Genomic DNA, 25,901 nt, shown 5'->3' on the forward strand with positions numbered 1-25,901 from the left:
AAATTATTGAATGTTTCACAAATGACATCATATCCACGAAGTGTATTGCAAGGTGAGACCAAGTCACTTGGTTAGGCAGCCAGTGAAAAATTCTCATTCATAAATGTCAAGTCCACTGCTCTTTCTGCGTGATTGTATCGACCAGGGTGTGTTTGTTCTGAGAGTAAGAAATCAATGTGAAGCCTGTAAAAATAATCACATATTCTGGGAACAGGAATCTACTTTTAGATGGGGTAGCAATTATAGTTTTGGAAAATGTAGGACTGTAGCTTTAAGAATAATCCCATGTTGTAAGATCACATGATCTGTGTAAACCAATGTTATCATCGCGGGGAATCTCGACAGGCCAGTTCTTCCTTAGTTATGGAGTTTGATGCACACATGTAGTTACTGCTGCTGTCCTGTAACTAAAGTTAAATGTTTCCACTAAGAAAAGTTGTCTGAAGATCGACTCTATAACGGACGGAATACAGAGGGTGGAATTGTCCCACGATTCCACTAAGTGTGGTAGCGGGCAGGTAAAATGATGTTTTACCCGCTGGCCGCAATGTCAGCTTTTCACGCCGTATTGTCTCAAACCTGCCACATTAATTATGCATTCCCAGAAACAAGCCAGTTCCATGGTGGGTAGGCTCTCATTCGCCTGCCATGCCATCATCTCACTGCTTCATCACACTAGGGGCTATGTTTAAAGTCCAGCCGTGTGCACACCTCTCAGTGCTTCCAGCCCATGACTGCTGCAAAGAAGACATGGTGTCGAAAGGCAAAAAGACCGCGGCCTCAGGTTCAAAGACGAGTCCCTTGAATGCCTTTTGGACGTAGTGGAGATTTGCTGTGATGTCCTCTATCCCTGTCCTGGCCACAGGATGGGCAGCAACCTCACTAATCCAGCTTTGGAGGCGGTGGCAACCATGGTCAGCATCAACACCCTGCAAAAGAGAACAGCCACCCAATGCTGCAAGAGGATGAATGATCTCTTCCGTTCTGCCAGGGTGAGTCACTTTTCTCATCACTCTCAACTCACAAGCCCATCACACATCCACAGGGCCCTCACTCACTGCCAGTTCAAGGGACATCATCATGCACTCTCTCACACACACCTTCATTGTCCTCATCTCATCCATGTGGCCACTCACCTCCTGCACAGGTCAGGCACATTTATCATCTGGCCTGGCAGGCATCCTGCTTACACTCTCTCCATTTCTATTCATGCAGGACAAGCTGGTACACAACAAGAGGGAGAGGTCACAGATCAGTGGAGTAATGACTGAAATCAAAATCCTCATGGACTTTGAAAGCAGAGCCACCCAGCTGACCGGTGAGGATCTGGACCAGTCCTGTGCTGACGGTGAGGTTGGCGGTGCTCTACCAAGTGAGGATCCAGCAGCGCAACATCCATCAGACAACCATGCCATGAGTGATGTGTCCTGTTTCACAGGCCACTGCCAGGCACTAATTATCTCTCCTTGCTTTCGCAGGCACATCTGCCAAACAGCCAATGGAGCCCACAACCCAGGGCTTCCAATCAGGCCCCAAAAAAGCTTCTGAAGAGGAATCTAGAGGCACCTTCTTTGCGATCCCATCACAGCGCTAACCCACACCCTCCACCAGCTCAGAGACACATACCTCAGGGAACCTAGCTTTAGAGTAGGCCCGGGATCACAATCTGGTGAGTACATAGCACTTCTTGATCCATTGCAAGAGACAGGGATTTCCCAGTTGTCTGGCACTTGGAGGACTGCTGGAAACCAGAAATTTGCTGAGTCACATGATGAGTCTCTGGACTTGGTCATGTCACAGTTGCTGGAGCTGCAAAGGCAGGCTCAGGAACATCAGGAAGGGATGGCCACTGCACTCCTCAGATTGCAAGGCATGATGGAGGAGTCTGTCCACCTTCAGGCTGAGGTGATAGCTCTGACATGCCAATGCACCGAAGTCAACACTGGTATGATGGCTTCCACCAAGGACACCTTGGTCCGGGACATCACTCCTGCATTGCTGTGCGGGCTGAACTCCATCGCCAGCATCATAGATGGCCTCCAACAGTGTGTATGCGAGAGTGGTGTGTGGCAGCTTGATCTCACTCCAGCTGTCCCTTCCCCTCATGGAGTCAGCTTGGGCATCCATAGGAAGGAGGATCAGCAAGTGTACGCCCAGGGGCCATCCACCCAGGTCATTCTGGGAGTATCCAGCCCATCCAAATTCCTTCTTCCTGTTACCCCAGCATCTCTAGCCCTACAATTTGATAAGGATGCCACTGCCACTCAGCAGGTCCCTGAAAGGAGGCCAGGGTCTCCAGGTCTCGGCCCTCTATAGGATGCCCATCAAGGTGATCACAGACAGGGCGCCACAGTCAGCAGGCTGCCTCCACATATCCAGGGAGTACCAAGGCGTAGCGACTGGGTTAGGAAGGTTAAGAAGATGTATGTGTTTTTCAGCACGTTCTGGAGTTTTACTAGGAGCTGGTGTACTTGGTCACTGCCTTTGTCCTTTCTGACACGGCGTACTTGGCCAGTTCCCTGGACAGCAGCAGGCGCACGGTGGTCTGGATCTCCTGGGTGCTGATGGTGCTGCGCTTGTTGTAATAGGCCTGGCGGGAAGCCTCACCCGCGATGCGATCGACAATATTGTTCACGAGCGAGTTCATGATGCACATGGCCTTGGAGGAGATGCCGGTGTCAGGGTGAACCTGCTTCATCACGTTGTAGATGTAGATGGAGTAGCTCTCCTTTCTTGACCTTGACAGCTTCTTGCCGCCCTTTGCTGTCAGTTTCTTTAAGGCTTTCTTGGCTCCCTTCTTGGCAGCTGGTTTCTTCTCATCACCATCTTCAGTTTCAGACACAACAGCCTGGGCACAGGTGTTAATCACTTGTATATTATGTTCAGTCTTGTCAATAAACTCCCGGAATTTCTCCCTGTCTATGGCTCCTTGTTCATGGGCAGGATCGTCCCCCCGTTGGGGGCGTTGTGCGGGAGCGGACGTGGGCGGGCGGGTTCCCGATCAGCACACCCCTGGTCGGGGGCATGCCACCATTTTACGTGGGCCGTTCAATTAAGGCCCGTCCAGTGTGACGTCCGCCAGGAAGCACTATGCGTTCCCTGTGTGGGCGGGGGGGGGCGGGGGGGATTTCCCTCAGCCAGGAATGTGGTCTTTCATACATGCGTGCAAAAGAGTGCACAGATCTCCCTGAGGCAAAGCTCAGCAGGTCTGGCAGCATCGGCGGAGAAGAAAAGAGTTGACATTTCGAGTCCTCATGACCCTTCGACAGAACTAAGTAGAAATAGGAAAGGGGTGAAATATAAACTGGTTTAAGGTGTGTGTGTGTGTGTGTGTGGGGGGTGGTGTGGGTTGGGTGGGGATAGAGAAGTGGAGGGGGGGTGTGGTTGTAGGGACAAACAAGCAGTGATAGAAACAGATCATCAAAAGATGTCACAGACAACAGAACAAAAGAACACAGAGGTGTTGAAGTTGGTGATATATATCTAAATGAATGTGCTAATTAAGAATGGATGGTAGGGCACTCAAGGTATAGCTCTTGTGGGGGTGGGGGGAGCATAAAAGATTTAAAAATATTTCCAATAAATTATATAGATTTTTCTTTTTCCCACCTATTTCCATTATTTTTAAATATTTTTAAATCTTTTATGCTCCCCCCACCCCCACTAGAGCTATACGTTGAGTGCCCTACCATCCATTCTTAATTAGCACATTTGTTTAGATATATATCACCAACTTCAACACCTATGTGTTCTTTTGTTCTGTTGTCTGTGACATCCTTTGATGATCTGCTTCTATCACTGCTTGCTTGTCCCTACAACCACACACACCCTCCACTTCTCCATCCCCACCCAACCGATTCCCCACCCCCCCCACACACACACACACACACACACACCCACACCTTAAACCAGCTTGTATTTCACCCCTTTCCTATTTCTACTTAGTTCTGTCGAAGGGTCATGAAGACTTGAAATGTCAACTCTTTTCTTCTCCGCCGATGCTGCCAGACCTGCTGAGTTTTTCCAGCTAATTCTGTTTTTGTTTTGGATTTCCAGCATCCGCAGTTTTTTGTTTTTATCCCTGAGGCAAAGTGCTGCCTCAGGGAGATAGGTTCAGGTTTGAAAGTTTCAATAAAGAAGGGGAAAAAAACTACTGACATGTCCACTCATGTGCCACTGTCGCATGAGCTGGGACATGTCAATTTCTCTTATTTAAACATTTAATAAAAAATTTAATACCCCCATGAAACCTCTTCCCACCCTAGATGAGGTTTCATGTTTTTCAGAAGCCTGCGAGGGCTCCCGGCCTGCCTGCTAAGCTTAAGATAGTCATGGTGGGACTTGAACTTGAGTGCACCAGAGTATTACCCTTGGTCTCTAATCCAGTGACAGTACCACTACTCCACTGCCTCCCCATCAAGCTTAAGGTAGTAATCTTTCAGGTGAAACCAATTAAACCAAATCAACAAAATTGGGATAAATCAGGCACAGCCCCTAATTCAGGTCAGCTGTAAAACCAAGAACAAAATTATCAAGCTTAAGGTAGGACGGGCAGGTCCATTAATCATATTAATTACTTATTTAATGGCCTTAATCGGCCTTTGACAGTTTGGCAGGTGCACAGCAGATTCAGCTGCGCGCCTGCCGAACTGAAAATCTAAATGACGTGGGTGACATCGGGATGCACGCCCGACATCAGCCCGTACCATTTTACACGTTGGTGAGCGGGTCCCGCCCCCACTCACTGAACAGAAGATTCTGACCCATGAGTTTGTGTTCGTGTTACTCAGTTGTGAAGCCTTTCTGCACAAGATAAAGGCAGGTGTCTCAGTCCAGGGCCTATTCCTTGTGCTTTGTGCAGCCTTCAGACCAAAGTGATGGTCCAGCCTCACACTTACGGGATACATTAGTGATGCCTGCACTTCGATGGTGCTTGTCATTGCTGCCAGAATGTCGTGGGTAGGTGTCACAGAGTTCTGTCATTTTATCTGTGTGCTCTCAGCACATTTAAGGTTGGGATGGTCCCCATCTTCAGCATCTGTGATCAATGATGCTGTGCTCCTGAATTGCTCAGGTACTGAAGGCAGAAAGCAATCAGATGCTTTTAAAATTTCATGGCTGCATTTCAATGATATGACCCTGATCACAGAGCATAAGCGGGGTGCCCTTGGCCAAACAGGAGTCAGAGATTCTCAGAGGGTATGTGAAGATCTATTGAGCTCCTCACTGCATGTTGTCATCATCCTCCTGCAATCGAGTGACTATTAGGGCATCCAATGCATCTCCATGACTGGACTGTTATCACAGAAGGTATGTGCATTGACATAAGCCAGGCTGGAGTCAAACATTCACAGATACCAGGTGAGGATCTATGGTGAATCCTCACTGCATGTTGTCATCAGCCTCCACAAATCTAGCAGCTATGAGGGCCTCCTGAGTGCACCAGCAACATCTGGCCAGTGCGAGGGCCTCATTGCCAACATCATCGCCTTGGAGGACATCCTCACCCTCATCACTGTTGACAGCCTCCTCATCGGAGGAGAACTCCAGCTCTCCGATTTCCTCCTCAGCCAACTCCTCTCCCCGTTGCAGCGCCAGGTTGTAAAGGGCAGAGCAGATGACGACGATGTGTGATACCCTCTGTGGACTTTATTGCAGGGCTCCACCAGACTGGTCCAGGCATCAGAACCTCATTTTCAGCATCCCAATGGTTTGCTCCACCAAGGTGCGAGCCGCAGCATGAGTCTCATTATACCTTCTCTCTGCTGCAGCTGAAGCTGCTGCACAGGTGTCAAGTCATCTGCCACGTCCTCCGCAGGTAACCCTTGTCCCTGAGGAGCCATCCCTGCAGCTTCTGTGGACCCTGAAAGATGTCAAGGATCTGTGACTGACTGAGAATGTAGGAATCATGCACAGTCCCTGTCCATGAACCCATGAACCATGCTCAGACCTGCAGGATGCATTTGTGGTGGTCACACATGAGCTGCACATTGAGCGAATGGAATCCCTTGCAGTTGACATAGTTGACCACGTGTTGTGATAGAAATATGAGCGCCATGTGACTGCAGTCAATGGCATCCTGCACTTGTGTGAAACCCAAGATCTGGGCAAATCCAATCGCTCTTGCATACTAGTTGTCCTGGCCCTGGGCGAAATGCACAAAGTTGTGTGCCCTTGTGAAGATGGCATCCATGACCTCATTGATGCATTTATGGGTGGAGGCTTGTGATATACCACAGGAGTCACCTGTGGAGCCCTGAAAGCAGCCACTGGCATAGAAATTAAGTGCCACTGTGACATGTGACTGACCAGTTCCTGAGACATACGCACTCTTTGGCAACACTGGTTTTCGGACACCTGCAGGAATGATAGGTGACGTCTATAGCTAGGCGCCGACCAGCATTGGCTCGCTATGGCTCTTTGGTGGCATGTGTGGGAGCCCCAGCCATCCTTTATTCCAGAGGGTGCTGTTCCTCCCTCTGCAGGTGCCATAGTAGCTATCTTTTCAGTTTCCTTCACTCTCTGTACACCATGAGGCATACAGATAGTTCACCAGGATCCATGATCCTTAAGTACTCCTCCTGCAAGATGAAAGAGAGGGATGCATGGGTTAGCATGAGTATACTAAGAACCTGTCTTGGTTAAATCTGAAGGCTCCTTAAAGCATCCTGGATTGTGCTGGCCACCACTTGGATGGCCAGAGATCAGTGCACTGCATGGCTGCCCAAAACCCCACATCTCTGCCCCACTCCACCTAACCGATTGGCAACACCTTTGCCCATTGGAGTGCATGCTATGCTCTCACCTCAGGCACAGGCATTCTCCAGGGAGTATGAGCCCAATTTCCTTAACCTCTCATCTGAGGGCAACTCTGTCATCCTAGGAAATAATGTAGTGAACCTTTGCTGTACTGTCTCCTGGCCATGTATATCCTTCCTTAAATATGGAGACCAAAACTGCACACAGTGTGGTGGTCTGGATGTGGTCTCACAAAAGCCCTGTACCTTTGCAGGAAGACTTCCTTATTCTTGTATTCCAATCCCTTTGTGCTAAAGGCTAACATGCTATTTGCCCTCCTAATTACTTGCTGTTCCTGTATGCTAATTTCCTTGTTGCTTGTACAAGTACACCCAAGTCCTTCTGAATGTCAACATTTACAAGTTTCACATCTTTTAAAAAATAATCTGCTTTCCTATTCTTACAGCCAAAATGAATAATCGCACACTTCCCCATTTGATACTTCATCTACCACTCACCTGCTGCTCACTCACCTAAACTGTCTATATCTCTTTGCAGCCTCTCTGTATCCTCCTCACAGCTTGTATTTCCTCCTACTCTTGTATCATCAGCAAACTTAAGTATATTTCTCTCAGTTTCTTTGTTTAAGTTTATAATAAGATTGTAAATAACTGAGGCTCTAGCACTGGTCCTTGGGCACTCCACTAGTCTTAGCCTCGTTTAACCATACTTTTTGTTACCTGTCTGTTAACTAATTCTCTATCCACGCTAATATATTATCCCAAACTGCTCAAACCCTGATCTTGTATATTGACCTTTTGTGTGGCACCTTAAGGAATGGTTTTCGAAATTCAAGTATACCCATCTAAACCCTATCTAGTGGTTCCCCTTTATCTACCCTACTAGTTACATTCTCCAGATAAAAAACTAATAAGTTTGTCAAACAGGATTTCCCTTTTATAAAAACCATGTTGACTCTGTCTGATCATACTATGATTTCCTAAGTGCATTGTTAAGGCTTCCTTAATAAGAGATTTCGTTGTTTTCCCAATGAACTGATGTTAGACTAGCTGGCCTGTTGTTCCATTTTGGGTTGTAAAACAAAACAAAACATCTTCTGTTAGATGTGATTCTGTAATTGTGGAGCATTTGCTTAACAATCCTGAAAGGGCAAGTAGTTTAAGAAAATCAGTCAAACTCATCGGGCAGAATTTTGCTGTTGGTGAGCAGGGGGCGGGGCCCGATCGCCGACATGTTAAATGATGCTGGATGGTGTTGGGTGGACCCCCAACGTCATCCCGGCCCATTTAAATTTTCAGGAAGGCGGGGGTGCAGCAAAATCAGCTGTGCGGCCGCCAACCTGTCAATGGCCAATTGAGGCCATTGACAGGGTCATTTAAACAATTAAAGGACCTGCCCGTCCAACCTTAAGGTTGCTGGGCAGGCCAAGAGCCCTGGCTGCTAATAGATAAAACATGAAACCTCATCCACCGGCGGGATGAGGTTTCATGCAGGGTTTTAAACATTTTAATAAAGTTATTATGTAAATTATGAACATATCCCATCTCATGTGACATTGTCACATGAGGCGGACATGTTAGGGAATTTTCTTTTCTCTATTTTAAATACTTTAAAAAGTGTCACCGATCTCCCTGAGGCAGTACTTAGCCAAATTACCAAATTATTCTAATCCAGAGATGGGGGAGAATTTTCTCCCCGTCGGGGGGCCGGTCGGGAGCGGGCGTGGGTGGACACAGAGCCAATCGCTGCTGCAATCGGCTGCGTGCTGCCATTTTACGTGGGCTGGCCATTTAAGACCCACCCAGTGTGACACTGGGATGAAGGGAAAGAAGGAGCGGGAGATATTAGTATTGCATAATTAATTCCATTTTCTAATGAGCATGTGCACGAAAGAGCGCAGAAATCTTCCTGAGGCAGCTCCGTGCCTCATGGAGATTAAGTTCTAATTAAAACTTCAAAATAAAAAAAGTTAAAAACCAATTACACATGCCCCTCAGGTGACAGTGTCACATGAGCTGGGACATGTTTATCAAATGTTTGAAAAATATTTACTCATTTAATAAACCCTTCATGAAACCTCATCCTGCCTGTGGATGAGCCAACCTTAAGGTTGGACGGGCAGCCCTGTCAATTGGTTTAATTGGTTTATAAATGGCCTTAACAGGTCTTTGATAGTTCGGCGGCATGCAGCCAATTCCAGTGCGTTCCTGCCGAATGAAAGATCGGAATGACGCACAGTGATGTCAGGACACACGCCTGATGTCACCACGCGTCATTTTACACATCAGCTTGTGGAGTCCGCCCCGCACACCAAACAGAAAATGCTGGCCATAGTTAGCTTTAAGGTTCTGCATTTTAATTTGGAAGCTATCTCCTAAAACTCTCTCAGCAGAATATTATGTCTCATTCTAACAATGTCGTTGGTTCCTACATAGACCATGACAACTGGATCCTCTAAAACTGAAAGTGTGTTGTTAATGGGTGATTTAACCCACAAGAAGTGCAGTATGCCAATAACATGGCAGTAGTAAAGTGATAAACTCCAGTCTTCCAGTAAAGTATAAGGCTCACAATTTCAAAAGCTCAAGGTCCTTAATGCCCATATGTGCCTATAACCAAATGTTGTGCTGAACAAGTGGGAGACCATAAATTCCCCCAATCTTATCACATGTGCAAAAATTCTCACTATTTGCATGTGTGCAGAACTCAGGATCTGTATGAGTTCATCAGCCTGTGCCTATGTTCATATTTTCATCAATCACACATGCATGGAGCTTTGTGCAACTACAATGATCCATGAATTCATGCAGGTAAAATTTACATTCTGGGATGATATTAATACAGATTAATAAATGCTGAAATGTTGATAGTCACGGGGCAAAGGTCACTTGTTTTATGTAGAAATCCACCTTCAATATCACACCAGGCTAAACCTCAGCATTCACATATGGCAGACGTTGACTTATCCTCCATTCTCACACTGAACCGCATCACCTTTCAATGCCTTAGGGGTTACCATTGACCAGAAACTGAACTGAACCAACCATACTAATACTGTGGCTATAAGAGCACGTCAGACGCTGGGAATTCTGCAGCAACCAATTCCCCTCTTGACTCCCCAAAGCCAGTCCACCATCTACAAGACACAAGTCAGGAGTCTGATGGAATATTCTCCACTTGCCTGGATGAGTGCAGGTCCAACAACACTCAATAAACTCAACACCATCCAGGTTAAAGCAGCCCACTTGTTTGGCACCCTGTCCACCACCTTCAACATCCACTCGCTCCACCACCAATGCACAATGGCAGCAGTATGTACCTTCTACAAGATTCACTGCAGCAACTCACCAAGGCTGCTTAGACAGCACCATCCAAATGTCGGGCCTCTACCCAAAGGACAAGGGCAGCAAATGCATGGCAACACATTACCTGCAATTTTCCCTCCAAGCCACTCACCATCCTGACTTGGAAATATATCGCCGTTCCTTCATTGCTGTTGGGTCAAAATCTTGGAGCTCCCTCCCTAACAGCACTGTGGGTGTACCTACACCACATGGACTGCAGTGGTTCAAGAAGGCAGCTCATCACCACCTTCTCAAGGGTAATTAAGGATGGGGAATAAATGCTGATCTAGACAGCACTGCCCATATCCCACAATCGAAGACAAAAAAAATCACTGGCTGAGTGACTCAGGTTCACACCCCAGCCTCAATCCTCCCTTCTCTCCAGCAGCCAAACTCTGCCAAAGCCTGTTTGCCCAGATGTTAACCTAGCACCTGGCCTCAGTTCAAGCCTGCACCTCAGAGATCCTCTCTACAACCGGTCCAACCACCTGTGCAGTGTGGTCTCATCTCCATCCCATAGGTAGTGCCATGGGAGAAACACTGGTCTACTGCATCTTCACTGTAGATGCATTTAGTTTAGTTATCATTCATTGTATTTTAAGGTCTTACTATATAAATGAGAAATTGTAATCTAAAAGAAAGAAAAAGAGAGAAAAGACTGACTTTTATTTATGTAGCATCCCTCATGAACTCAGTATGTCCCAAATCATTTTACAACCACAACGTACTTTTGTAGTGTAGTCACTATTGTAATGTGCACAAACAAGCTCCCACAAACAGCAATAAAATAAATGAGCAGATAATCTGAATAGGTGTTGGTTATGGAATAACTATTGGGGAAGACTCTGGGAGACTGTCCTGCTATGGGATCTCTTACATTCATCTCTACATTTATTGACATCTCTCAGTTGCCCCTTATTATTGTGTTTTGACTTTTAAAAGTGCTGGTTTGAGGCAATGTGGGAACAGACATCATTTGCAAGTTATGCACCACTGATGCCATGAATGAGAAAAGCTCCCTACATTCCTAAGACTCCATTCCTCAAGTCGCTGAAGCAGGACTTCACCATTGCACAGCGGAAAACATTTTTACACAAATCATCAGTTCCCAGGCTGCTCATAAGCAGCAAATTTGTAACATAAAACACGGGATGATATTGTAGCTAAGACAGCGATGTCTTATTTATGTCTTTCTTCATAGTGTTTGAAGAGTGTATAATGATTCATTATGATCCACACACCTCTTTAATGAGCAAAATAAAAAATGCATATTACACATGATAAATTAATATCAGCTCAAGTATGCTGTCATGCTTGTGAGTGCACAACTTCCACTGGTAGACAGAAATATGCAATATCTGTCTATTGTTAGCCACTGGTCAGTCATATATTAATCATAATCTCAAGTAAGTGTGGAACCGCCACTGATTCGTGGGAAATTAAAAACTGCTTCTCTTTCTTTGTGCACTTAATTTAACATGTACAAAAGGAATATATTTCAATCTCAATACCACAGGCAACATGCCAAACAGCTTTCAAAGCACATTAAAACATTTTGGATAAGAATGAACTTCCTACCCAAAAACTTTATTTCCTGTTGTCATAATTTTTATTCACACCTTTCTGTTTGCATTTAGTTTTATAAATTGCTACCTCAGCATTTCCTTTTCAATTTTTGCTATCTCTACTGTCAACCAATGGAGTGTTAACTGTGGGTCAATTGGCAACTGTCTTGCTTATCAGTCAAATGGTCATCGATTCGAGTCCTATTCCAGAGACATGAGCAGAAAATCTAGGAAAATCAGTGCTGACGGCATGCTGCACTGTTGAAGGTGCCACCTTTAAAGCAAAATCTTCTCTGGTGACACTGAGATGCCCATTATCTTGATTGAGCACTCCTTAAAATGACCACAGTGTTTTATCATTTGTGATGGTATATACACGCTGTACCTAACTATCAGGAAGAGACTCCTCCACATGTCGAATCAATGTGGCCCTCTCCTTTGATAACCCACACCTCTTTGCAAAATGCTTCCACTTTAAGTAAAAGTTACACATGAAGGGGTTAATGCACATATTACATACTTGCTTAGCCTTGCTGAACTTGCACACATAACTAACTTAGGACTAACAGATTAATAGGGTATGATCTAACCGGTCAGATGTCAAATAATGACATAAGGGAACTTTTTGCCAGTGTCTGAGGTCACAAGATTAGATGGGATAAGACATTGTTATTTTTAATAATTTGCTGACTTTTGCTGAAAGGAGAACCAAAAAAGAGGAAGTTGGAAAGTTGAGGAGATCAGAGTAAGTAGGGGAAAGGGTACTTGTAGTGCAATGGGGAGGAGAATAAGGAGAATAATAGAAGAACTAGGGCAAGTGCAGAATATTTTTACATTGCCTTGAATGTATGAGATTGAAAGCATATACAAGGTATTATGTAATCATGATTAATGTAATGCTGCAAGGATACTATATATGTATGGGAGAAACTTTGTATTGCTGAGGTGCTTTCTGGAGTTTTCCAGGGCCATCTTCCATGTATGCATACTCAATTCAATCAATAAATTGCTGGTTTCATCTCACAGCTGACTTGTGTCGAGTGTCTTTAGATTCTCCACAACACACATTTTCCTTCAAGCTTGACATGGTGGTGTGAATCGATGAACATTTCCAAAATTTAGGCATGATTTTGAAGGTATCTGACCATGAAGAGGCACATGTTGATGAGACTGCCGAGGTCTCTTGAGCCATAACCGTTGTGCTTGAGCTAGTTGGGCAAGACGTGTCTGAAATCTTGAGTCTAATGGTGCATTTCTTTGTAACTTCTTAAAATCTAACATGCAGATTTGATTTGGCCTGCCAAGGTGATGGATCTTCCCAAGGTTAAATCACATCCTCCATGAGGAGAGGTACCCCAATTCATGAAATTGAAGTTTTTCCAATTAAATGGCCACAAATTAGTTCATTGGTTAGTGTGTCAAATTTACATGTAGAAGCCAATTGCCACAACACTGCCACATTTTGTTTAATGGGCTCACCATTTCTTTGGGATCTCTGGCAGAATGTATATCATTCGATCATCACACTTCTCTTTAGTCCAAAATATTTTTCGAGAGCACTTTGAGAGGACATATCAAACTTAGACTGCTGAGGTCTCTTGATCTTCTATGACCCACTCAAATATTTGCTGGCCTTCTATTCCAAGACAATAAACAAGTATCATTTTCTTGGGGATCACTGTTACATCCAGATTTTACATCCCTATAGAGAACAAGTAGGTCCTGAACCCAGAAATGCATAGATCTCCCAACGAAGAAATGAAAAGTGCAGGAGCCAGTAAATTTAAACTTTTCTCAATCATCCTCATTGTCACTTTGTTATATATTTTATATCTCAGAACTATGCACAGATGACACTAGTTTCTATGTATGTAGCAGGTTTTATTTACAAGGCTTTGAAATGTTTACTCTGTCTTGCTTCTTGCAACTTTCAGCTTTTTCTACAGCTTTGTTTACTTTTCTCTGAATCTACACACAGGCTTAACTAGTGAACATCAATAGTAAACAGACACACATAATCAAACACTGAACAATTGAACAGCCTGGGCTTCATTTGAAGTTGACCAGTAAGGTGTAGATAACAAATATGCGATCTGATTCAATTTGCTGATTTTATGCTGACAGGAATGCTGGCTGCCTGAGATGCAGGCAGTAGCTGCAGGAAGATCCTTGGAGTGGGAGAAGGTTCGGCTTAGAGTGAGTGCATCAGCTTAGCCATGTCCCTCAATTTGCTCCACGCTTAGAGATTCAAGAGTAACCTCCACCACAAATGAATGTAAGTCTTGTCATTCCTGAGCCATCCTCAATTCAATTAGAGTCTTCTGTTTGTACAAGCACCAAATTAGTCTTCACATGCTATAAGGTGAAGGACCATGGATACAGTGTCATACATATCAAACCTGAAGCCCTTCTCTGTGTCAATGAGTGAGTGTATATTATGCAGCTTAACTGTTAGAAACATTTTTTTGTGAAGTCCTTTGAAGTTCAAATGTGCCAAGGCTTTCAACTGTTAGCTGCAGTTTGTAAGGATATGCTTGGTTAGCAACAAAAGAGGACTTAACATACATCAGCAGTAAATGGCCACTGGTTGGTCATTTTCTTCAGTTGTGCTGCCCTCTTTTGCTTCAGTGTTGGGATCTCACGGGCTGTGCACCCACCACTGACATTCCCACACGATCCAAACAAGCAGGTTACACTTTTGTCCTCATGAGGAGGATGCCATAAAGTAGCAAGCAGGGCAGCCCAAAGCACACCCAATTCATACAGCAACTCTTTCACTTTACTAACCATTAAAAAGCTTGTATGGTATTCTGCTCCATCACTTTGTCAGATTTCCCCTTAACTGCCTCTTTCTACTTGTTGCCATTGATTTTTGGTCAGAATTGTCAGACCTCATTTCCAAAACCTCAAACATCAACATTTATAGACTTGCAAATTTTGTAAAGGATGAACAATTTTGTTTGTTCAATACGTGAAACCCACTTGCCTTTAAGAAGTACATCTTTATATTCAAGGGCTGTTGGCATACATTTTTCTCCTTGGTAGTGGGGCAATGAGAAACTATCTACCCCTATGAATTAACAAGCAGAGTTTTCCCTCCTGCCTGCGGCAAGTTTTGTGGCAGGCGGGAACGGAAAATTTGGAAAGAGGTCAAAAATCAGAAACCTGCCTGCGGGAAAAAAGTTTGGAATTTTCCACCCACAATGGCAGGTTGATGGTGGGTTGGGTATCCCACTGATCAGTGTAGAGAACACCATTTGCATGCATTACCATATCATGACTGCTTATTAAGTATGCTACTCACCGGAATCATGTGTCGCCTTCCAATCTTGCATCACGCCAGCCGGAATTCAGATGGGTCTGAAACACATCTGAAAATGAGTGGTGTGCATTGGTCAGCCCTCACTTGGCTCTTGACTTCGAGGTGAGTGCAACGCTCCACACTTAACTGCAGCAGCACTGCTTCGTTTTCTTAGCGATAGCAGCGGAAAGCCACCTTAGTGGGGGTGCAGGGTTGGTCTGCTCGGAGTGGTTGCCTCTGTATTCCAGGAGGACAGCACTGTGCAGCTGCTCTCAAGCAGCGCTGCACCCTGAAGCAGAGATCAGCCTTGTGGCCGGGGGGTGGTGGGGCGGGGCGGGAGGGGGGTGGGGGTGGCGGGGGCTGAGTGGTGGTGGATGATGGTCACGTTGGGGGCAATGGGCTGTGGAGGGATTGGAAGGGAGGGTTGGGGGAGGATATCGTACACATGGGGGCAGTGGAGATGGAGGGGCTGGAAGGGGATAGGGGATGAAGGTAGGCAGAGAGGAGACCAAGGGTGGGGAAGTTGGAGTCCTACACGGAATACAGAACACAGACACACAAAGGGGTGGATGGGAATCAAACTGTATGAATGGCTGGGGATGTACGCAGACACCGGAGCAGGAAGTGGGGTAGTGTGTTCGTGTGGCACAAGAGAATGGGTTGCCAGAGACTCATGGAAAGGGTGGGGAGGGGGAAGCGGGAGGAGACTGGATGGATAGGGGAAGGGAGACTGTGTTGTGATCAGCCATGAGGGAATGGGGAGCTCATTGAAAGTCAGTCATAGTCCCTAGTCTGGGTCCAAAAGGTCAGACTGAAAGATTAAAGACAGTCCTGGGGCTTTGTGGGCCATGCTACAAGGCTATACATGGCACGCACATTATAGTCCCGCTCCAAGGAGGGGCAAGGCCTGTGTGTTCAATTGGGATAAGGTACAGCTTGGTGTGCAGGGTGTTTTACAGTCAGTGGCGATGGGTTTGTTGAGCTCAGTACTGGGCTACAGGTGGAATGGTCATGGATAGGGGAGGCATCTGCAGCCCCTAAATGGGGAAAAAGTAATAAAGGGGGAGGGGTACACGGAGCTCTCCTGGGTGGGCTCTCCCCTGCAGGTGATTATGCACACAGCCTTGAGATGGGGAGGGTTAAGGTCCACATGGGGCATGGGGACATCAACAGTGAAGGATTCAGGAGCAAAAGCCTGGTATGTCCACCACAATGACAATGGGATCCAGGGTCACATGGGGAGGCTGGAGAATGACCGAAGCGAGATCCACCTGCACATCGTGAGGTTCCAGGAAAATTGGAGGGAACTGAATTCTGAGAGGGGGAGGATCAAAGCTGGTCTCAAAATAAAAATGGAGCACCACCTCATGAAGCCTTGAAGTAATGACACAGTTTTGAAATCGAAACTGGAAAAGAATCTGCACAGGAAGAACCTGAGGCAGTGTGGGATGATCGCACAGCAGGATTAACTGGCCCTTTCATGGGGCATCCTCAAACTTCTTAGAGTCACAACACTGAGATAATCAGAGCTGAGAGAAAAGAAGAAGACTTCCCTGAGAAGGTGCAATTGGAGATCTTGCCTTTTGCTGCATTTTAACGAGAGACTGCAGGAGACATTGGCTTCACAATTAAGTTGCTCCGTTTGAGCATTAACAGAGAGGAATGTGAGAATAGAGTTTGCAGGCACCCATTAAGGAGGTCAAATTGCTGCATATCTGCCTTTAATTAATTAAAGCCTTTAATGTGCTTTCTCCAATTGGCATGAATAACGGGCGAAAGGGCATCCAGTCATTGCTCAAGTTAACCTTAATCAGCATGCCAGATCAGAGATTTCAAGAGTGAGTTTGGTAAAGTAAAGCACTTCATGAACACATTCAAACATCTTCCAACCTCTTTGGGATTGAGATATTAAGTATCAGAGTTGGCACCTTGGTCATCTGTGAGTTTACACCTCAGCTACAAGGTTGTATCAGTGACAGATTAGTAGCACAGCACTGTCATGTAGGCATGACAGTGGCTTTCTGGTGGCGAGTCGGTGCTTTACTATATTGGCCAGTAGCCATTAATCTGTTGCATCTATCAGTCCACAGATAGAAGTAAGATTGAATAATGGCGCCTGGGGTCAATACTGCCTTCTTGATGCCAGTGATCCAGTGGAAGAGGCGAAGAAGGTCCTGGCGCTGCCTAGCGCAACTTCGAGAGGAGGCCCTGCCTGAGGGTCATGGTCCAGGGAAGCCTCATCAGGAACCAAAGGATGAGGAGTTTTGATCCATCCCATGGAGGTGACTCGCATGACCAAGTGTCTACCGAAGAAGACTTTCGTATCTGGAGATGAGCGACAGACAATGCCATGCATGTTTGCATTTGTCAAGAGATGTGGTGGATCATATCTGCCATCTTCTATGGGATGATCTAATGCCCCACTGACTGGGAGGATATGCCCTGCCTTTGGCCCTGAAGGTCATTGCTGCACTGAATGTTTTTGCCTGTGGTTCATTCCAGGGATCCACTGGAGACCTGTGCTCACAATCCCCACCACATTAATGTATCAAGGAGGTGATAGATGCCCTCTATAGTCAGGCTTATAATTATGTGAAGTTCACACTCGATGAAGCTAGTCAGGCTGCTAGATTTCAGGGATTTGCAGTTATTTAAGGCTTCCCTAGAGTACAGGGTGAAATTGATTGCACACAGATGACATTGAGAGCTCCATGGCAGCAGTCCCTGCTGCTCATTAACAGGAAAGAGTTCCATTCCCTGAACGTTCAACTGGTGTGAGATCATCATAAGCACATCGTGCACACTTGTGCCAGGTACCCTAGAAATGGCCGTGGGGGATGTCCTCTGGAGGCCTGAAGCCTAGAGCGGCCCAGCCTGATAAGGGTCTCCTGCTAAGGGGCAGGTGCCCCCTCCTCGACCTGACTAGATGGAGTTGATGGGGTCGCAGGTAGAGGAAATTCAGAGTGGCTGGACGCCCTTGGCATGTCCTGCGTGGAGGCCCCCAGTGTTCTGGCAGATGCTCATCTTCCCTGTGGGTGCCCAAGGGTCCCTCCCTGACTCCTTGAGGAGAAGGGGCATGTGGGGGGAGGTCAAGGTGCCTCTCCCCCCTTCCCTTTCCAGCCACTGATGGATCCCACCAATGCTTATAGGGATGGAGTGCAGATCCAAGTACAAATCCGGCAGTATCTGCTGGGCCAAGGCCTCCAAGGTGGCTGCCAGCCTTTCCATTGATGCACTTGGAAGTCGGAGCCATGACATCAGTCAGAAAGTGGATGGACTCCTCCATCCTTCACTCCAGTTTGTTGACTGTCTCTCACAATTTTGCCTGTTGTTCCTCTGCCTCTCATTGCATCTCCAGTATCTTTTTGGCGGCCACTTGCAGAGGTGCACCATCTGACTTGGATTCAGAGGGTGCCTGATCTCCAGCAGTCCTTCAAGTGCCAGAGCCCTGGACCATCACTGCCTATAACTGCTGTGGAGACTTGTCAGTGAGCTGATCTCCTGAAAGTGACCCTGAGCCTAATCCAGAACTATGAGGCATGAGGTGTGTTTCTCTGTGCTGGTGGAAGGTACAGGTGAACAAAGTGTTGGATGTTTTACTGATGGCTCCTCAGCATCCTCCTCTGAAGTGTGCTGGGGCTTATGCTGGCCCTGCTGGTGTGCCTGGACCTGCTTATCAAAGCCTCAAGGAAGTCATGGCGAAACAACGTGGTAACCTTCTTCCTGTATGCAGCCATCTTGAGACGTCTCCTGAAAATACCTGGGCTGGAGAGAGTGGCCTAATACAAAGCACTGAAGTTTATAAATATTCCTGAAATTAGGCAACTCCTTCCCCTTTTCCTTATAGGCTAGCTGAAGCCTGCTGGTCAGTTCCACATTAAATTAGAGGTTTCAGTGATGCTTTCAAAGTATGTTCTGCCATCACCTGTTTCCATCCTTTCCTGGGCATTATGAATGTGTTTCTCCTGCAAGAACCAAAGAAAGCAAGACTGCTGTCCTTTGGCCAATCACCCCCTCCTCTATTGGTTAGAAGCTGCATATATCAGTGATGGCAGGTCATCAGCAGTGCTATGGCTATGAGCCAAAGTGCCCTGGGCACACACCCTTCCAATGTTCAGAAGTAGCATGTGCCCTGAGAGTCCTCAGGTGGTCTGTCTGCTGGATGGTGCAAGCTCAGAGGCTGTCCTGAGGGTTGGGGGCAGCACCACCTTGCCAGGAGATATAAGGTCATTAAACCTCCTGTGGCACTGAATCCAGGATCTTCTGTTGATACATCTGCAGCCAACAATGGTTGCTATCTAAACTCAGGCCTGCTTTATCTCCATAGATTGCCTCCTCCTGCCACCCTTTGGAAAGAAGACCTTCCTCCTCTCCCTCAAGACCTCGAGCATCACCTCTAGGTCTTTGCCTGAGGACTGAAGGGCTTCCCTACACAGGGTGCCAGACCTCCAGGTCTCCGGAGTCATTATGGGCAAAGCAGGCCAGTCCAAGGCTCATAAGCAATCCTCTGCTTGCTTCCTAAACACTCACATGGCAGCCACAGGGATGGCTGCCATTGGCAAATTCAAACCGGACCCGCACTTCATCTGGCCTGCCTCTGTTCCCATGCCCTTGTGACCTCCAATTGGCTGCCAAACTCAAGCACAATCCAATAAAGGAGGTGCACACATGAAAATTGTGACATTAATTTACTTCCCTGGTGGTATTTTCTGCCCGCTATGCAAAAAATTAGCTCAACAGTAATTTTCAAAAGGAAATTGGATATATACATGAAAGGAAAAAGTTCCAAGGTCATGAAGAAAGGGCAGGAGAGTAACACTAGTCATTGGATTGCCTTTTCAAAGGCAGGCACAATGGGCTGAATGGCTGCTTTCTGTGCTGCATAATTCTATGAACAACAAGTTGCATTTATATATTACACTGAGTCAGGAGGGAAATAGCCGAGTATTTTTTTCTGGTGCAATACAAAATGATTGACATCTTGCAATACGTGTCAGACACTTCGGGCTGAATTTTCCAGCCCTGCTGAGGCTGCAAACAGGGGTGAATTGAGCCTAGAATTATTGGTGCCATCCAGTGTACCTGTTTCCCAACCCCATTTCTGGTATTGGCCATTTTTGCTGAGCCTGGTTTGAGTTGGCTAAGGCTACTTACTCTCACAAGTTGGGCACTAATTTGGCTAATTCATAGCCTTAATCACTGTTGAAGGAGGCCAGCTGGGATTTTCCAATTGGCTTCCAGGTTCTTGATGCAAAGAGGTCAGTTTAACTGCCTGGAGGCAGGTACCCAGTGGCAGGCTGGGGTGCCAGTGCTGCAGGCAGGCCTATAGGCCCTCCCTGCCTGCCTGGGTAGGGGTTCAGCCAAAAACCAAACTACAGAGAAATGCCCCAAGTGGTGGCCTGGCTGCTTTTTCTGCTTTTTAGTTAAAAACCTAAAAGAGTCAGTGAGAGTTTGCCTTCATATTGAAGATACTTCTCAGTTACTTACCCTCTACTGCTCCTTTCAGGCTGAAAGGCCCCAGTTGACCTCAGGGTGTGCCATTTTCCACTTTCCCAGCCACGTTTAAAATGGGTGATTTGGTGGGGGGGGCGGTTGCGGTGGTTTGGTGGCATAAAATCCTGGCATTAATGTCAGAAGAAGTTCTATTACCTTGTTGTCTATGTTATTTTAAAGCATTTGAAACTTTGGAGGTTAAACTATTATGAAAATAAGTAGAAAATGTTGGAAATACTGAGCAGGCCAGGCAGCATGCATAGAGAAAGAAAAAGAGTTAACAGGCTAAATCCTAGAGGCAGGTAGTAGGAGTCGGGAAATCTGCTGGCTCACCTCGGGAGAAAGTATCTCTAAAGTGGGATATTCATTCCGGGGGATTGGATGCATCCTGGAGTCAGGCCTTCTGAACTGGGAAAGCAGTTGGAGGGAGCTAAGTTCCGAGTGCCAAGGCAGGCTATTTAAAAGGTCCGCCTTTGTGCTCTGGGACTTCGTCCAATTTACAATAAAGTCAAAAAACAAAAAACAGCTGTCATCCCCTCACACTCAACACAATGTCAATGCCCCATCCATGCCAACTCATGCCACCTCATGTCCCGACCCACCCTACATGGCTGCCTACCCTCTACACAACCTATGGCCCTGCACCCATCTCCTGTGGCCCCATACTTTCCATGCCAACCTATGCCCTTCCACCCAACCCCATAGACCATCATACACTCCATACCAACCTACACCTCTCTACCTACTCCCAATGGTCTCTCATAAACTCCATGCCAACCTATTCCCCTTCACCTACCCCCAATGGCCCTCACATCTTCTATTCCCATTCACCCAGCACACACTCTGTACAGAACTACTGAACCTTTTTTTTAAACAATTAAAAACAATCTTTTTCAGATATGCTAAAGTCATTCATTCATTCATAACTTTCTACTTACTTTGAAAAAACTTGCTTTTACTACAGTCCTATAAAAGTGCCAATCATCCCAATCCTTGAAAGTATAAATAGCTGAAACTGAAAGCACTTGACACCTCTTTATCTTGTGTAAATAAACATTGTGTAATGGTCAGAGTAGATCACAGAGTCTGACCTCTCAGCCAAGAATGTATAATGAGGCTTGGCTGAGGGCCTAGACATCCATTAGTCTGTTGAAACAGCTGTGTTTGTTTGTTTGTATTGCTTGTTTGACAGCTCTTTCTCTGTTGACTCAAATTGCTTATGCATTCCTCCTCCACCTTCAAATACCTTGTTGTACCTTCATACTTTTGAAATCGCTTGTCCACTCAATACATCCAAGATATTTGTTGGCATTCCACAACTTTCAGATACCCTCTGTTCCCCCAGGACCATACTCTGTGATATTTCATATGAACAAGGTTCAGTTCTTTGATATCTATTTCTCCGTAGTTTCTATTTAGTTGCTCCAGGCTCATCTCCAAACCATTCTGCTCTTCTACTTATTTTAATTTCTTCTTAGACCTTTCACTGGCTGCCTTAACATCCCCACTGCAGTTGAATTCTTGGGCTAGATTTTTCCACGGGGTTGGGAAACAGAAGTTGGGACATTTTTTCGGTGTCCCAAGCACAACACGATGGAGAAACGGTCACTCACTGGGATTTTCACGGAAGTGTCCCTTAGTTGGAGTGGAGACCCCTTCGCTGTCCGATTCAGGCTGATGGCTGGGCTCTCAAATCTGGAGGGCCAATCAGGGACCTTCCAACTTGAGAAGAGCAGCAGACTGTGATGACAGTAAGTCTCACCCACATTTTTAAAACCTTAATTTGAACATGGTTCTTGCAGTTAGGCCACCAGTGTGTGTGTGTGTGCTTGTGTGTGCGTGTTGGGGATGGGGTGGAGGGCAGGGGAAGCATCTCTACAGGGTGCCATATAGCTGCTTGCATGTCCTAGCATTTAAGGGGGGTGGCCTGTGAAACTGTGCAAAAGCAGCATTGAAAACAGAGATAAAGAGATAAAACATGTGAAAGATTGGGGGCTAGATGTTCAGCCTCCACTGGCGCGGGGAACTGGAGACTGAATGGAAAATTCCAATTACCCTCATTTAATTGCTATAGACAAGGCTGTTAATGAGCCTGATCAACTATCCATCGTGTGAGTATCTAGCCCATTTTGAGCATTTACTAATTTATTTTAATAAAAACACAACTGCAAATTCTATCTACTATTAATCCTGCATAAATCTTAAAGTTAATAGTTCTGGCAAGCCAGGAAATGTTTGTGGTAAAGAATGTATGCAGCATGAATCCAGAATGATTGGCACGGTTGGAACATTAGTCACAATGTGACTTTACCCTTGATATCAGCAGGTTAAACATAACCTGTAAAAACAGCCACATGGCTGCACATCTGCTGATAGAGGAGCAAGTTCCTCCACAGGGAACATAACAAGCATAGTCTTGTTTCAAAAAAACACCCAAAGTCAAAAGCAACAGTTGCAGTTGTTATCATAGTACATATTAGGAATAGGAAAAGGAAGGGTAATGTTTCACAAGCAATGAGAAATCTACTAATTATTCTAAAAGCTTTCCCTTTACAGGATTTGGAGGAAATTGTGCCTAATTGGTGCCATTGTATAAAACTAACAATTCATGGTTTGTCTTCACTGCACCCTGTAAAACTGTACAAAATGAAGCTTAATTACCATTGTGTAAATGCTGTTTGAAATTTGCAAATGCCAAGGTGATTGTTGGTACCTGTTTAGGAATTTGCATGTTGTAAACTATAATACAAAATACTTCCAAAAACAGAAAGAGAGTGAAATAAGTATTAGCTGTCTCAGTGGTATTGTTTGCATACCAGTGAATAAGTTGAACATTGTGGTAGTATTGTGCCTTGACAGGATGATGATGATGCTCATTTTTGCCTCGTGATCTTACCCGAATTACTTATTTCACATTTACTTCTGCTTGTCATGTTATTAGTGAGGTATTACCTTAATTACTGATGTATAAACCCCACTTTTTAATGCAACCCCATCACCGTGCCAAAATACAGCCATCAAAATAATGTCATCATGTTAGAAATTAAGTACAATGAACAAACAGAATTGAAGGGTTGAATTTTTGCTTTGGGGATGGGAAGCAAGAGTGGGAATTGTTTCCATGTTCTGAACTTGCCCTGGGTGAAACAGTCACTCTTTGGGACTTTTACGGAGACAAGCCCCTTCATTGGCAGAGACAGATTCCCTGTCCAATTGAGGGCAACAGCAGGCTCCGGAAACTGGAGGGCCTATCAGAGGCCTTCCAGCATGAAGGGAACAGAAGGGTACAGTAGAGGGCAAGTAACTGAGAAGGCTTTTCAACATGAAGGCCAAATAATGGGCACTTAAAAGCAACTTTCTGCCACTGCTGGTATTTTACCAGTGTCAGATGTGTACCTTGCTGCCTAGGAAGGCTGCCCAGTAAAACCTGGTAAACTCCCTGTGGCCTCAGATTGAAGGGGTCCCTCCTTTGGTACACAGAGCCCCCTACACCCTCCCACCAGTGGCAACCTACGCTCGAGAATCACCTCCTGCCCTCATTTTCAACCCCTCCCTCTCTCTTCCCAAGGCTGATTGGCCTCATTGATCCCCAACCTCACTTGTGTGCAGTCCAGGCATCCTGAAAGGTTGGTCCAAGGTCTGTTGCTGTACCAGCAGTGGTCAATACTCCCAGTGGCGCTGCAGGGACTGAAGAGCAGCTGGCTTTTTGATTGGCCGGCAGCTCTTGGGGTCGGGACATCCATGACACCGGGCATTTCATTGCCCAAGGAACATAAAATCCAGTCATGGTTTCCATGGCCGGCAGATTCAGGGTTGCCCGTGACTTTTCAACCGGTAGGCAGAACCACCGCTGCCCCATAAAAGCCCAGCATAAGGCTCATCACATCCCCCACCAAAGCACAATCCAAAATAAATAAAAGGAAAAGCCCTTACAGTTATCTTATTATGGGTTATCTGTATCACAGCATAAAGTATAACCACAGATTTGATCCCTGAGTATTCATGTATATGAATGGGTGGGATAACTGTATTCTGTACTTCTTTTAATTATTTAAATTAGCCTTAACCTGCAAATAATCCCTTTCCAAAGCATTATCGAAAACTTTAGCCGCCAGCTGCTTCTTGGCTCTACAATGTTTGATTGTGTCCGCTAAATTTCTTGAAATTGGCGGAGTCTAGAATTGAAGCAGAAATAAAGAAGCCTGGATGTTTCAGTCAAGCAAACAGCCTACTTGTTGGTGCATTTTGAATTACCAGTGACAACTGCCAAATTAAAATACCCAAGTGACTACCTGGCAATGTTCAGGCCACAAACACAGAAACAGAGAAACAGATGGCTGACTGAATAGATGGGGAACCTTATTTCAGCCAATAATTAAGAGTTGAATGAGCAATTCTATCTTGCTACCCTCAGATGACTCCATCCCACTCCTGTGGTGGTAAGTAACTATTGCCCATATTTAAATTGTTTTAGAAGGTTAAAGAAATGTAACAGAGAGGAGACCATTGTGTGTCAATACATCTATGATAGCTGATTGTTGGAGCAATCCAAAACTTATTCCATTGCCCTGCATATCTCTCCATTGCCTTATATCTTCCTCTGCTTCAAATGTTGCCTGCTCGTTTTCTAATAGATGTAATGACCCCTGCCTTGACTACATAACGGTGGTAAAATAAATCTGTCATACATCACTGGATAGAAATAAATCACTTAACATTCAACCAGCCTCACCAGCAAGCAAAAGTTTTTATTTTAATTGTTAACAAAAATTTCACTCTTCAAGCAAATTAGGGTGACATGAATGAAACATCTGCCATTGGTCAGCAGTTCAGTTACCACATTTTCATGTGTATCATTATACAAATATAAGCATGCTATTAAGAGAACTGATTCGACTTTACAACAGCGATAACATCTCACAAGTATTTCATTGGCCTCTGGCAAACTTTGGAGCATCCTGAGAACATGGAAAGCACAAGATAAATTTAAGCCCTTCCTTTCTATTTTCACTAACATTACAAACTCCCCAAGCCCTTTATTTACATTCATACCTTCTTCAAATTCCCCTCTTTCCACTTCCACATTGGTAGCAGAATCTTCATTCATGTTGTCTTTACATTTCAGAACTTTCTCGCTAAATCCTTCACCTTGTTGTATTTCTTTGTCTCACCTTCAAAGTTCTCCTTAACACCGCTTATATCAACATATCTTTGGAAAAACTCAGCAGGTCTGGCAGCATCGGTGGAGAACAACAAAGTTGACATTTCGAGTCCTCATGACTCTTCAACAGAACTAAGTAGAAATAGGAATGGGGTGAAATATAAATTGGTTTAAGGGGAGGTGGGGGCGGGGGGAAAGAAGAAGGTGGTTGTTGGGACAAGCAAGCAGTGATAGGAGGAGATATCCAAAAGATATCACAGACAAAAGAACAAAGAAGT

General features: G+C 45.4%; 1 protein-coding gene across 1 annotated transcript; it reads right to left on the reverse strand.

Moving 5' to 3' along the window:
• Positions 1-2,455: 2,455 nt before the first annotated feature.
• On the reverse strand, positions 2,456-25,569 carry LOC121283918 (histone H2B-like). Its single transcript, XM_041198720.1, has 4 exons — positions 25,507-25,569; positions 24,530-24,637; positions 12,814-12,876; positions 2,456-2,848 (listed from the first exon to the last, which is right to left on the reverse strand). Exons 1-4 carry the CDS (start codon positions 25,567-25,569, stop codon positions 2,456-2,458), a joined length of 627 nt encoding a protein of 208 aa, XP_041054654.1.
• Positions 25,570-25,901: the final 332 nt, after the last annotated feature.

The sequence above is a fragment of the Carcharodon carcharias genome, chromosome 11 (assembly GCF_017639515.1).
Source record: "Carcharodon carcharias isolate sCarCar2 chromosome 11, sCarCar2.pri, whole genome shotgun sequence".
Taxonomy (NCBI): Eukaryota; Metazoa; Chordata; class Chondrichthyes; order Lamniformes; family Lamnidae; genus Carcharodon; species Carcharodon carcharias.

Coding starts and splice junctions, on each gene's coding strand:
- LOC121283918 (XM_041198720.1), bottom strand. CDS start 25,569: ATGAATGAAGATTCTGCTACCAATGTGGAAGTGGAAAGAGGGGAATTT. Junction 24,638..25,506: donor AATTTGAAGAAGGTATGAAT/GTAAATAAAGGG, acceptor CTTCAATTCTAG/ACTCCGCCAATTTCAAGAAA. Junction 12,877..24,529: donor TGGAAAGGGATTATTTGCAG/GTTAAGGCTAAT, acceptor TTGCCCAACTAG/CTCAAGCACAACGGTTATGG.